A 13,987-nucleotide genomic window follows, 5' to 3' on the forward strand; every position below is an offset into this window, starting at 1 on the left:
AGAGTGTGGGTGTTGGTGATTTGGGGGAGGGGTCAGAAGCCTGACCTCTGACAATTGTAGCCACATGGCAAATTCTGCATTTTGGCTGACTTGTGTAGAAGAGAGGGGAAGGAGTGGAGGGAGAATTCTTTCAAAATTCAATTGAAAATAAAAACAGCAGTCAACCTGGATGATTGTTCTGTTGGCACTGGCAAAAAAGACATTGATCATCCCAATAGGGTTTACTTTTCACATGTTTGATGTGGGCACTCGCACAGCTCTAGGTCCCTGTGTGCATTTGCCATTGAATGTATGCGAGTTCCCGGTGGCGCTCAAACCTCGAGCAGATGGCCATCAGCTTAAATCTTAAAATAAACATCAGGCAGGAATTCGACAAGCCAATACCATTCTCATCAAATCCCTCGGCTCTTGCTATTAACAGAATAACAAAGTCATAAGGCTTAATTTGTATTAAGGAAAGGGGAACGGACCGTGAAGTCTCTCTCTAAAGTTAACAGGCCTGCGAGCGTGGAAAACGTTTTTCCCCTGCTGTAAATTGAATGAGAGGATGAGATTAGAATAACCACAAAATATTGTGCTTGAAAAGAAAGATTAACCGCTTCGGTCCAGTGGCATGATGCATTTCTCTGAATTAGTGCTATTGAAAACTTTGGTGAACTGTCTGCTCTGCTTTGGGCAACCCCAGTGTTTTATGATCTGGCATCATGTGGCTTCCCAACGCTACAGTCATGACGAGTTCCTTCTTGAGTAGCTTTATCTGCAGTAGGCGATGACTCATCCTTTGATTCCTACTGCCTCGCCTGCCCGAGGCTCATAAGATTGCGCCCAAGGCCAACGGAGAATGCCGTTTTGCGTGCCTCGCCCGCCCCGGTGTGCCAGTAAAATCAGGGCCATGTCCCAAGCTCTCTTTGTCTTTCTCTCCCTCTCTCTCTCAAGCTGCCCTTCATATCGGTAACTTACTTCACTCACCATTCTTCCCTATTCCCTCTTTTTCCTGATATTTCCGTTCCATCCTTTTGTAGACCTCATGCCCTCCTGGTTCAAATCCTCTGGTCCTCTTTAAGTGTGTTAGCTGGATCACAGCCTGTGATTGTCTCCCTGCCTTTCAACAGAGCAACAAAAATCTTGTTCCATTCAAATCTTCAAAGGCACAGTTTTTTGTTCCTGGCTGTCACAAGTCTGAACAACAGCTGCAAACTCTCGGCTTTGAATTCCTCCCTGCTCTTTCTTCATTTTTACTAAAGCTACTGTGTTCTAGATTTGATTTGATTTATTATTGTCACATTGGGATGCAGTGAAAAGTATTCTTTCTTGCGCGTTTATATGGACGTAAAATACCATTCATAGAGTACATTGGGAAGAACAAAAGGAGTGGGTGTAGATTGTAGTGTTACAGTCATAGCTAGGCTGTAGAGAAAGATCAACTTAATATAAGGTAGGTCCATTAAAAAGTCTGATGGCAGCAGGGAAGAAGCTATTCTTGAGTTGGTTGGTACGTGACCTCAGACTTTTATATCCTTTTCCTGAAAGAAGAAGGTGGAAGAGAGTATGTCCAGGGTACATGATGTCCTTGATTATGTCCAAGTGTAGACAGAGTCAATGGATGGGAGGCTGGTTTGTGTGATGGACTGGGCTACGTTCACAACCCTTTGCAATTTCTTGCGGTCTTGGTCAGAGCAGCAGCCAGACCAAGCTGTGATACAACCAGAAAGGATGCTTTCTATGCTGCATCTGTAAAAATTGGTGATACTTGTAGAGGACATGATCTCATCACCACCTTCATTCAGACATGGAAGGAAGAGTTAAATGTCAGAGCAGGCGAGAGGAACCATGTATGGCATCAAGCTGGATTTTACCGAGTATGTCACTAAGCAGAAAAGCAACATTAGGTCGTGTGGTCGAAAGGTAACCCTCCAATGATGTGGGAGTCATGCTTGAGGTATAGAGGTATAGAATCATGGTTTTTGGAACCAAATCATCAGAGCCACAAACCATCACTGCAGGCGAGAAGTGTTACAACTCTTCCATCTTGCGGGTGGCACAGTGGTTAGCACTGCTGCCTCACAGCGCCAGGGACCTGGATTCAATTCTGGTCTTGGGTCACTGTCTGTTGGGGTTTGCACTTTCTCCCCATGGGTTTCCTCCAGGTGCTCCAGTTTCCTCCCACACTCCAAAGATGTGCGGGTTAAGTAGATTGGCTATGTTAAATTGACCCTAGTGTCAGGGGGATTAACAAGAGAAATACGTGGGGTTACGGGAAGAAGCCATGGGTGGGATTATGGATGGGATTATGGCCTCCTTCTGCACCATTCTTTGTTCTATTTCACAACTTCATTGGCTTCATCAATTCCTCCAACATAAGATCAGGGTTGGTGCAGCTTACACTTTTAATAATATTCTGTTCCATTTGTTCTAATATGGTGTGCAATGATATCTTAATCATAGAAATCATAGAAACCCTACAGTACAGAAAGAGGCCCTTTGGCCCATCGAGTCTGCACTGACCACAATCCCACCCAGGCCCTACCTCCATATCCCTACATATTTACCCACTAATCCCTCTAACCTACACATCTTGGGACACTAATGGCAATTTTAGCATGGCCAATCAACCTGACCCGCACATCTTTGGACTGTGGGAGGAAACCGGAGCACCCGGAGGAAACCCACGCAGACACGAGGAGAATGTGCTAACTCCACACAGACAGTGACCCAAGCCGGGAATCAAACCCAGGTCCCTGGAGCTGTGAAGCAGCAGTACTAACCACTGTGCTACCGTGCCGCCCACTAATGATGAGATCTTCGGACTTGTATGTTTAAACATGAACCATTTATTGCAAGTCTTTAACTATTCATAGGTCCAGGACCTGGCCATGAATGGTGCTGTCTTCCTGCTGCTATGCTGCTTTCTTGGAGTTCTGTTATCTCCCAGAGTTGCTTACCAGGTGACCCTATACATCATACAGTGAACAGTGTTATTCTCCAGTCCCACCTTAACCCTTGCTTTACTGAGCACCTTTACATTGCAGCGTATGCAGGCACATAACACAATATCCCCCTTTCTTCTCTAAAGAAAACTTTCCTCCCTTCTATTACAATACATATTTTTACTTGCTATCCCTGCTCCCCCATCTGGAGTCTCTGACTTTATAAATTCAGATGGTCTTGAGTCTGTCCCATTTGGAGGAATGGTAGCAGTACTTCACTAATTCTATTTGATTTGTTTTTTGCGCTCCTTTGAGTCGCGATTCTCTTTATTAACAGCTTGTCCTCTGTTTCAGACACTAAGTTTGTCCTGTTCCTTTCGAGAGGAATGTTCATTACTGGAGTGAACATGAATTTTCTTTGTCCGTGGTGTTTGCCATGTTCTTGGTGGATGTGTACGTTTTGGAAATGGAACCTTCATTTCCACTTGTTTCACAATTCCAGCCAAACATTTGTTTGCCATTGTATTTCCAAGTCATTTTGTAAACTTGTGAATCTTGATGTTCGGCTGAATGTTTTCAGTCTGTCTGGGACAGCCAGGAAGTTTCCTTCTGCTAGTGCCTTGTGTTTCAATGTGGGATGTACATTTTCTGATCTCCTTTCCGAATGTTCTCCGTCTGCAACACAACATTGTCCCCATCTTTCATTTTAGTTTCACTGTTGGTCAGGTCTGTCCCGGGCGAAATTAGAATAGAATCGTAGAGTGCAGAGGAGAGTCTGCATCGACATGTGAGAAACACCTGACCTCCCATCTAATCCCATTTACCAGCACTTGGCCCATAGCCCTGAATGTTATGATGTGCCAAGTGCTCATCCAGATATTTCTTAAAGGATGTGAGGCAACCTGTCTCCACCACCCTCCCAGGCAATGCATTCCAGACCATCACCATCCTCTGGGTAAAAAACACTTTTCCTTACATCCCCCCCGCTAACCCTCCTGCCCCTCACCTTGAATCTATGTCCCTTCGTGACTGATCCTTCAACTAAGGGAAACAGCTGCTCCTTATCTACCCTGTCCATGGCCCTCGTAATCTTGTACACCTCAATCAGGTCACACCTCTGTCTTCTCTGTTCCAATGAAAACAACCCAGTCCATCCAACCTCTCTTCATAACTTACATGTTCCATCCCAGGCAGCATCCTGGTGAATCTTCTCTGCACTCCCTCCCGTGCAATCACATCCTTCCTATAATTTGACCAGCAGAACTGCACACAGTACTCTAGCTGTGGCCTCACCAAGGTTCTATACAACTCCAACATGGCTTCCCTGCTTTTGTAATCTATGCCTCAATTGATAAAGGCAAGTGTTCCATATGCCTTTTTCACCGCCCTACTAACATGGCCTTCCATCTTTAGAGATCTATGGACAAACACATCAAGACCCTTTGTTCCATAGAACTTCCCAGTGTCATGCCACTCATTGAATACTTCCTTGTAAAATTACTCCTTCCAAAGTGCATCACCTCACACTTTTAAGGGTTAAATTCCATCTGCCACTTATCTGCCCATTTGACCATTCTGTCTATATCTTCTTGTAGCCTAAGACATTAAGCTCATTGTTAACCACCCATCCAATCTTGTGTCATCTGCAAACGTACTAATCCTACCCCCCCACACAGTCATCAATGTCAGTTATATAAATTACAAAAATTAGGGGGCCCAACACAGACCCCATGGTGTGCCACTGGACACTGGCTTCCAGTCACTAAAGCAGCCTTCTGTCATCACCCTCTGTCTCCTACAATTGAGTTCATTTTATAAGAACATAAGAACATAAGAAATAGGAGCAGGAGTAGGCCATCTAGCCCCTCGAGCCTGCCCCGCCATTCAATAAGATCATGGCTGATCTGACGTGGATCAGTACCACTTACCCGCCTGATCCCCATAACCCTTAATTCCCTTACCGATCAGGAATCCATCCATCCGCGCTTTAAACATATTCAGCGAGGTAGCCTCCACCACCTCAGTGGGCAGAGAATTCCAGAGATTCACCACCCTCTGGGAGAAGAAGTTCCTCCTCAACTCTGTCTTAAACCGACCCCCCTTTATTTTGAGGCTGTGTCCTCTAGTTTTAACTTCCTTACTAAGTGGAAAGAATCTCTCCGCCTCCACCCTATCCAGCCCCCGCATTATCTTATAAGTCTCCATAAGATCCCCCCTCATCCTTCTAAACTCCAACGAGTACAAACCCAATCTCCTCAGCCTCTCCTCATAATCCAAACCCCTCATCTCCGGTATCAACCTGGTGAACCTTCTCTGCACTCCCTCCAATGCCAATATATCCTTCCTCATATAAGGGGACCAATACTGCACACAGTATTCCAGCTGCGGCCTCACCAATGCCCTGTACAGGTGCATCAAGACATCCCTGCTTTTATATTCTATCCCCCTCGCAATATAGGCCAACATCCCATTTGCCTTCTTGATCACCTGTTGTACCTGCAGACTGGGATTTTGAATCCACTTTGTCAATTTACCCTGTATCCCGTGTGCATTTACGTTTTTTACAAGTCTCCCATGTGGGACCTTGTCAAAGGCTTTGCTGAAATCCATATAAACTACATCCACTGCACTACCCTCATCTACTTGTTCCAATTCTGTAATTGTGCCACTCATGGCTGCATTAACCGCTTGCAGCTTGGAAAGTCCTACGGCTTTTCCTTTCAATATCCCCTTTACCTCCACTGCTTCTTCAGCTTTTTCAGTCTGTTTCTTACGGCTTTTACTTCCTCCTGGAATATTGAATGTTGCCCTGTCTGTTCTGCCCAACTGGTCCTTCAGTTTGTTCAAAGTGATGTTAAATTCATTCTCCTTCTCTTCATAATTTTCCAACAAATAAGCTATTACCTAAGCAATTCTTCTAATGTGAAGGTCTTTCAACAGATTTCCTTTCCTTTATGAAGCTTGCTTCCTCCTTCTTGAGCTTTCCTCTAATTCAGTAGAGTATCTTCTGCTGTGCTTCCATTCTGCTGTTTAAGACATTTCCTCTTGTAGCTGAATGGTCACGCATTCCTTTTCCATTCCATCTTGAAGACTATCAGCTGTTTTCTTTTTGCCCTCTCTCTCTGGGGTCTTTTGTTGTCCTTAGCAGAGTTGCCCTCTCTTTGGACTCCTGCAATTTTCTGCAGCTTTGTTTAACTGTCTCGTGGACTCGGGTTTTGCAATTTTCTTCTTAGCTGCACATCTCTCCAGTCTAACTTCAGTTTTTCATACCTTGGAATAATATTCTGGGTTCATGCATTTAGCTGCCTCCTTCATATCACTGCGGATCACCATGTCGGATTATAGTACTATCTCCGATGCGATGTCATTTAGGAGCTCCCACTACTGCTAACCATGTTCTAATTTGATGTGCAGTGATGTCTCAATTATAAAATCTTGGGTCTTGTAAGCTTAAACGTGAACCGTTTATTGCTGGTATTTTAACTTTTCACAGATCCAAGGTGTTGTTATGCATGATGTTGTCTCCATGCAGGTAGATTGCTTACTGAGTTCTGTTTTCTCCCAGAATCCCTCACCAGGTGACTCTAAACATCATACTGTGGGCAGGGCTATTCTTCAGTCCCAGGTTAAACCTTTGCTCTGCTGAGCACTTTTACATTACAATGCATACAGGCACATGAGAAAACACAATTCTTACCATGCTACATTCAAGTTTCAGCTGACAAGTGGCATAGATATGGGCAATGACCATCTCCATCAAGGTAAAACCAAACCTTTTGACCTTCATTATTATTACTAAATCCTGCAGAAGCAATGACTTGGAAGTTACCAGCAACCAACATTTTAACATCTGTAACCTTTGCAAAACCATGGCTAAAGGACTATGGCAGGTGCTGGAACTTGAGTAGCTCGTGTCCTGATCCCTCAAAACCATGCACAAGTCACAGGTTAGGAATATGATGACTATTCACCTGGGTGGATGCAACTGCAGCTCCCCACCATCTGATATAGAGAAAGGGCTATCTGGCTAATGCCCTTGATGTTAGTTTTACTATCATTGGACTACAGTACGCAGATGATGCTTGTATTTGTGCACACGTAAGAGGCCGACCTCCAAGCTATTGTCAACACCTTCACCAAGTCATAGAGAGCATGGGCCTCATCCTAAACATCCATAAGGCAAAGATCTTCTACCAACCTGCTCCCACCACACAGCACTGCAGGTACACCCACAGTGTGGTTAGAGAGAGAGCTCCAGGATTTTGACCCAGCAGCATCAACATATTTCCAAGGCAGGACAGCGTGTGACTTGGAGGGGAAGTTCCAGGTGCTGGTGTTTCCGTGTGTCTGTTCCCCTCATCCTTCTAGATGATAGTGCTCATTGATTTGGAAGGTGCTGTCCATGGAGCCATGGTGATTTGCTATGGTGCTTCTTGTAGATGGTACACACTGCCGCTATTCTATGTTGGTGGTGGAGGGAGTGAATGTTTGTGGATGGGGTGCCAGTCAAATGGGCTGCTTTGACCTGTCAAGTATACTGAAATTTGCTACCTAATATGACTGTGGGAGAAGCATTACTGCAAATGCTGCAGCAGTTCAAGGAGAAAGTCCATCATCCCTTTGTCAGGGCAGCTAGGAATAGGCAATAAATATGGCTCTGCCGATGCTGCCCACATCCCAAGAATATTAATAAAGGTACTGAAATCTTGCAGTAGTCCATTATTTTCTCCACCATAATGGTTAGCTTGCAGTGATAGTAAAATTATGCTGATTTGCGACACTAAAATTTTGATATTGGGCAGGGACAAAGTACAACCCCATGACACGTCTGGCAGGGATTGTGTCCTGGGAGAAATTCTAACTTTTGCCATTGTAACACTGAGCAATGTCTAGAGAGCATCCGAACTCGAGCACTGATATTAACAGGTCTGATACTAGGTGAGAGTGCTTTGAGGCGATGGATTTGTTGTATTAGATTATGCACAATTATTCTCACAAGGTACATGGATGCCAACATAATAAATAAATCTAATGTCAATACTGAGAACATCTTTTAAAGTTTACAGTTTATTTATTGGTGTCACAAGTAGGCTTACATTAACACTGCAATGAAGTTACTGTGAAAATTCCCTAGTCGCCACACTTTGGCACCTGTTCAGGTACACTGAAGGAGAATTTAGCATGGCCAAAGATGTGCGGGTTAGGTTGATTGGCCATGCTAAATTGACCCTAGTTTCGGGGGGGGATTAGCAGGATAAATATGTGGGGTTACGGGAGTAGGGAGTGGGTGGGATTGTGGTCGGTGCAGACTCGATGGGCCGAATGGCCTTCCCCTGCACTGGAGGGATTCGACGATAACCAGTACGTCTTTCAGACTGTGGAAGGAAACCGGAGGAAACCCATGCAGACACGGGGAGAACGTGCAAACTCTGCACAGACAGTGACCCAAACTGGGAATTGAACCCAGGTCCCTGGTGCTGTGAGGCAGCAGTGCTAACCCCTTTGGATAAGTTCAAATTGCTGACCTTGGGGTTGAGCTCACTGTTACAGTGAGAAATAATGTTTGCTAAACGACCTGAATGGACAGTTTGAGGAAAGACTGACTGAATTTTTAAAAAGCTACCTTTTTCTTTTAGGTGTGTACAAACCGGAACCGCTGGGTGATTTTTGGTGGGCTCTTCTTGCAACCGGGCTTCTGTTCTTCTATCATTTTACCTTTCTGCAGATTCTTGGACTGGTGAGTAAATCGGAAGTGATTTTTTTTTTCCATCGTAACAAGTTTTATATCATACATTTATATTAAATCCGCTTAAAACCTTTTAAAATTTTGTGGTGTGATCTGTACTATCCTAAGCGTTTGTTCTAATGGGGACAAGAGAAAAGAAAAACAACAAAGATATAGATAATTATGTGCAGTTAAGACTTGATTGTAACTACTCATTTTCCAATCCTCCTTCCAAAATCAGATAGGCCTGGGCTATTGTCCTGCTCAAGTGAGAATATATTCATGGCCTCTCTGGCTGAAGGTTGTGGGTCCAAGGCCACTCCCAAGACTAAGCACATAATCCAGGTTGACACTCCTCTACTCAAGTTACTGAGGGACAGCTGCAATGTTAGGGATACCAACATCTGATAAGGTGATGAAACAAGGCCCTGTCTGACCTTTCAGGTGAATGTTATTAGGAAATAGAGATGGTTTTAAGCGATTTATATCAGTTTTTGTGGATATTGGGAAAATTGAGAGAGTTTTAAGTCGCTTAGCTTGTATTTCTGCATTTGGGTGTTAAGAAAGGGTTAAGAACTTTGATTTTCGTTTCATTTTTAAAAGTTGCATGCATGGCTGTTTAGATGCCTGCTTGGTAATGAGGTTTTTACGATCACAACAAACACAAGGTATTAAAACAAAAGGCGGCTGTTTAGCAAACAGTGACCCACAAAGAAAGGCAGCAGCAATTTGAGGCAGAGAGTTTTGTAGCACAAAGAGACCCTTCAGCTCATCGTGTCTGTACCGACCATCAAGCACCTATCTATTCCAATCCCATTTTCCAGCATTTGGTTGGTAGCCTTGCATGCTGTGGTGTTTCAGGTGCTCATCTAAATGCTTCTTAAATGTTCTGAAGGTTCCTGTCTCTGCCACCCTTTCAGGCAGTGAGTTCCAGATTCCTGCTGCCCTCTGGATGAAAAGGTTTTTACTCAAATCCCCTCCAAATCTCAGGCCCTTACCTTAAATCTATTCCCTCTGGTTATTGACCCCTCTACTAAGGGGAAAAGTTAGTCCCTATCTATGTCCCTCGCAATTTTATACACCTCAATCAGATCCTCCCTCCCCGCCCCCTCAGCCTTCTCTGCTCGAAGGAAAACAAGTCCAGCCTAACCAGCCTCTCTTCATAACTGAAATGCTCCAGCCCAGGCAATATTCTGGTGAATCTCATTCTTCCTATGGTGTGGTGACCAGAACGGCACACACTACTCTAGCTGTGGCCTAATGAACATATTATAGTTTCCCATCATAACCTCCATGAAATTGTATTCTATGCTTTGGCGAATAAAGGGCAGAGATCCCATTTGTCTTCTAAATCACCTTATCTACCTGCCCTGCTGTTTTCATGGATCTTTGGACATGCACCCCAAGGTCCCTCTGGCCCACTGTACTTCCTAGCATCCCACCATCCATTGTGTATTCCCATGCTTTGTTAGTTCTCCTAAAATGCATCACCTCACACTTTTCAGGATTAATTTCCATTTGCCACAGTTCTGCCCATCTAACCAGCCGGTCTGTATCATCCTGTTAACTAAGGCTTTCTTCCTTGCTATTTACCAAACCACCAATTTTTTTGTCATCTGTGGAATAAGGTAACCTAGAAAGAAGCAGCGTTCCACTGACACTGGCAGAATCAGTGTAACAATGCGCAGGAACAGAAAACCAGTCCCAAACTGAAGAACAGGAAAGTCCCAAACACCAGGGAAAGGCACAGAAGCAAGTACCAGGAAGATTGTAACGAACAAAAGAACAGGAATCTGGAAAAAAAAAAGGTTCTATTCTGTGAAGTTGAGAGTGGGGAGCAGGGAAAGGCTCCAAGTTGAAAGGCAAAGTTGCAGGAAGCAGAGGTAAGGCGATAAGATTGCAACAAGCCTGAGATCCAAAAATACCAGAAGCCTGGTGACTCCTTATCACAGGTCTGTGAAGCGGCTGACTTTCTGAGGTATTGTGTGGAAAGGAAGCTTGAATGCACATGGCAATCCAAGGGAGAATCAGAGAATGTAGAGCTTAAAACCCGGGAGGTGGATCCTTGGTGAAGACACCCAAAAGGAAGTGTTGATTGAAGAAGATTCCAAGGCATGATATCAAGAGCAGAGAATGGAAACACTTGTATGGAAGACAGAATTCTAGTGAGACCAGTTGGCTCCCTTTGTGACGAGCATCTGAGGGGAATTGCTGCGAAATCCATAGAGGTTGTTTCGGGTGGCATCTGCCACTTGATTGTGGGGTGTCTGACCACAGTTTGCCTATTGGTTTTCATGGACTGTGTACTTACTACGAGCACTCAAGTATAAGATAGATCTTGGAACTTGTGTTAACCTTATAAATCTTATATATCTGTAATGATATAGTTGGTGAGGAGTAGTGTTGGCACGGTAGCATAGTGGTTAGCACTGCTGCCTCACCACTGCTGCCAGGGACCCAGGTTCGATTCCCAGCTTGGGTCACTGGCTGTGCGTGGGTTTCCTCCGGGTGCTCCGGTTTCTTCCCACATTCTGAAAGACATGCTGGATAGGTGCGTTGACCCAAACAGGTGCCAGACTGTGGCGACTAGGGGAATTTCACAGGAACTTCACTGCAGTGTTAAGGTAAGCCTTATTTTTGATTATTAAATAAACTTTAACTTAGTTCAGTTTTTCTTGTTTAATTGATCTTTTATTCCTTTGTTATCTATGTATTTAAACAAAAAATAAATATTAGGATTTATCGAGCCTGATTTCATCCTGGGATCTGACTTGCTCAGTCGTAACATCGATTAGGAACATCACAATGTAAAAGATCCTATGGTACGATTGGAAAATACCTAGAGAGTTACCTCCCAGTGTCCTGACCATTAATTTTCCTTCAATCAACATCATATAACTGGTCATCACCACATGACTGTTTGTAAGAGTTTACTGAGAGAAAATTGGCTGCTGCATTTCCTACATTCTAATAGTGACTGTATTTCAGCAATACTTAATGGACTGGAAAGTATTCTGGGATGTTTTTGAGGTCCCTGTACACACATAGAGATGCTGGGTGAGGGGAGAGAATGGAAAAATCCAAGAGAATGTGTGCACACTGACTCTTTATTCTGTTCTCCCAATGTTGGATTCAGGTTAATGTCTATCAATGATGTTAGGAAGCAGTATCATCCTAGCATCAAAATGGTAAATGAAAGGCTTTTTTAAAGAATGCAGTGACTAGTCCTACAATTTTATCTTCTGACATAGTGAATTATCTGGCCTTCATTTGGCAAGAGCTTGTGCTGTTGTAATTAAAGACAGAAGCTCAGTAATGTGGAGAATTACAGTCGCAGGTATCTAGAAACATAGAAAAACTACAGCACAAAACAGGCCCTTCGGCCCCACAAGTTGTGCCGAACATATCCCTACCTTTTGGGTCTACCTATAACCCTCCATCCTATTAAGTCCCATGTACTCATCCAGGAGTCTCTAAAAGACCCGATTGAGTTTGCCTCCAACACCACTGACGGCAGCCGATTCCACTCGCCCACGACCCTCTGTGTGAAAAACTTCCCCCTAACATTTCCCCTGTACCTAGCCCCCAGCACCTTAAACCTGTGTCCTCTCATAGCAGCCATTTCAGCCCTGGGAAAAAGCCTACAAGAATCCACCCGATCTATGCCTCTCAACATCTTATGTACCTCTATTATGTCACCTCATCCTTCGTCTCGCCAAGGAGAAAAGACCGAGCTCCCTCAGCCTATCCTCATAAGGCATGCCAACCAATCCAGGCAACATCCTTGTAAATCTTCTCTGCACCCTTTCAATCATTTCCACATCCCTCCTGTAATGAGGCGACCAGAACTGAGCACAGTACTCCAAGTGGGGTCTGACGAAGGTCTTATAAAGCTGCATCATTATCTCCCGATTCCTAAACTCAATCCCTCGATTGATGAAGGCCAGCACACCATACGCCTTCTTAACCACCTCCTCTACCTGCGAGGCCAATTTCAGAGTCCTGTGGACCCGGACCCCAAGGTCCTTCTGATCCTCTACAGTACTAAGAGTCTTTCCCTTTATATTGTACTCCTTCATCCCATTTGACCTGCCAAAATGGACCACTACGCATTTATCTGGGTTGAAGTCCATCTGCCACTTCTCCGCCCAGTCTTGCATCCTATCTATGTCCCTCTGTAACTTTTGACATCCCTCCAGACTATCCACAACCCCACCAACCTTGGTGTCATCGGCAAACTTACCAACCCATCCCTCCACTTCCTCATCCAGATCATTTATGAAAATGACAAACAGCAAGGGTCCCAGAACAGATCCCTGGGGCACCCCACTGGTGACCGACCTCCATTTAGCAAAAGACCCATCTATACCCACTCTCTGCCTCCTTTGGGCAAGCCAGTTCTGGATCCACAGGGCAGCAGCCCCTTGGATCCCATGCCCTCTCTCTTTTACTAGAAGCCTTGCATGGGGGACCTTATCGAACGCCTTGCTAAAATCCATATAAACCACATCTACCGCTTTCCCCTCGTCAATGTGTTTCGTCACATTTTCGAAGAACTCCACCAGGCTCGTAAGGCACGATCTGCCTTTGACAAAGCCATGCTGAGTATTCTTGAGCATACTAAACCTCTCTAAATGCTCATAAATCTTGACCCTCAGGATCTTCTCCATCAGCTTACCAACCACTGAGGTTAGACTCACCAGTCGGTAATTTCCTGGGCTATCCCTATTCCCCTTCTTGAAAATAGGAACCACATCCGCAGTCCTCCAATCCTCCGGCACCTCTCCCGTCTCCATCGACGACGCAAAGATCATCGCCAGAGGCTCTGCAATCTCTTCCCTCGTCTCCCACAGTAACCTGGGGTACATCCCATCCGGACCCGGCGACTTATCTATCTTGATGCCATTCAAAGATTCCAGCACAACCTTTTTGTTAAAGGCCACATACTCAATCTTTTCAGTCCACCGCAAGCCCACAGTACATCCACCCATGTCCTTCTCCTCTGTGAAAACCGAGGCAAAATACTCATTAAGCACCTCTGCCATTTCTACTGGTTCCGTACAGATTTTCCCACCTTCACCTTTTATAGGCCCTATTCCTTCACGTCTCATCCTTTTACTCTTCACATATTTATAGAACGCCTTAGGGTTTTCCTTAATCCTACCTGCCAAGGCCTTCTCGTGACCCCTGGCTCTCCTAATTTCCTTCTTTAGTCCCTTCCTACAAGCCGTATACTCATCTAGATCCCTATCTTCTTCAGTTTCATTATTGCAGCAAATTGAGCCTAGCTGAATAAATGCAATTTATTGGGTGGCACTGTGGCTCAATGGTTAGC

General features: G+C 44.6%; 1 protein-coding gene across 1 annotated transcript in view; it reads left to right on the forward strand.

Moving 5' to 3' along the window:
- Positions 1 to 13,987, forward strand: part of tmem164 (transmembrane protein 164) — a 150,339-nt gene that overhangs the window by 116,716 nt on the left and 19,636 nt on the right. The window contains exon 5 of the mRNA XM_078211925.1: positions 8,564 to 8,664. Coding sequence (XP_078068051.1) covers positions 8,564 to 8,664 — 101 coding nt within the window. The remainder of the gene's footprint in view (positions 1 to 8,563; positions 8,665 to 13,987) is intronic.

This window comes from Mustelus asterias, chromosome 4 (genome assembly GCF_964213995.1).
Source record: "Mustelus asterias chromosome 4, sMusAst1.hap1.1, whole genome shotgun sequence".
NCBI lineage: Eukaryota > Metazoa > Chordata > Chondrichthyes > Carcharhiniformes > Triakidae > Mustelus > Mustelus asterias.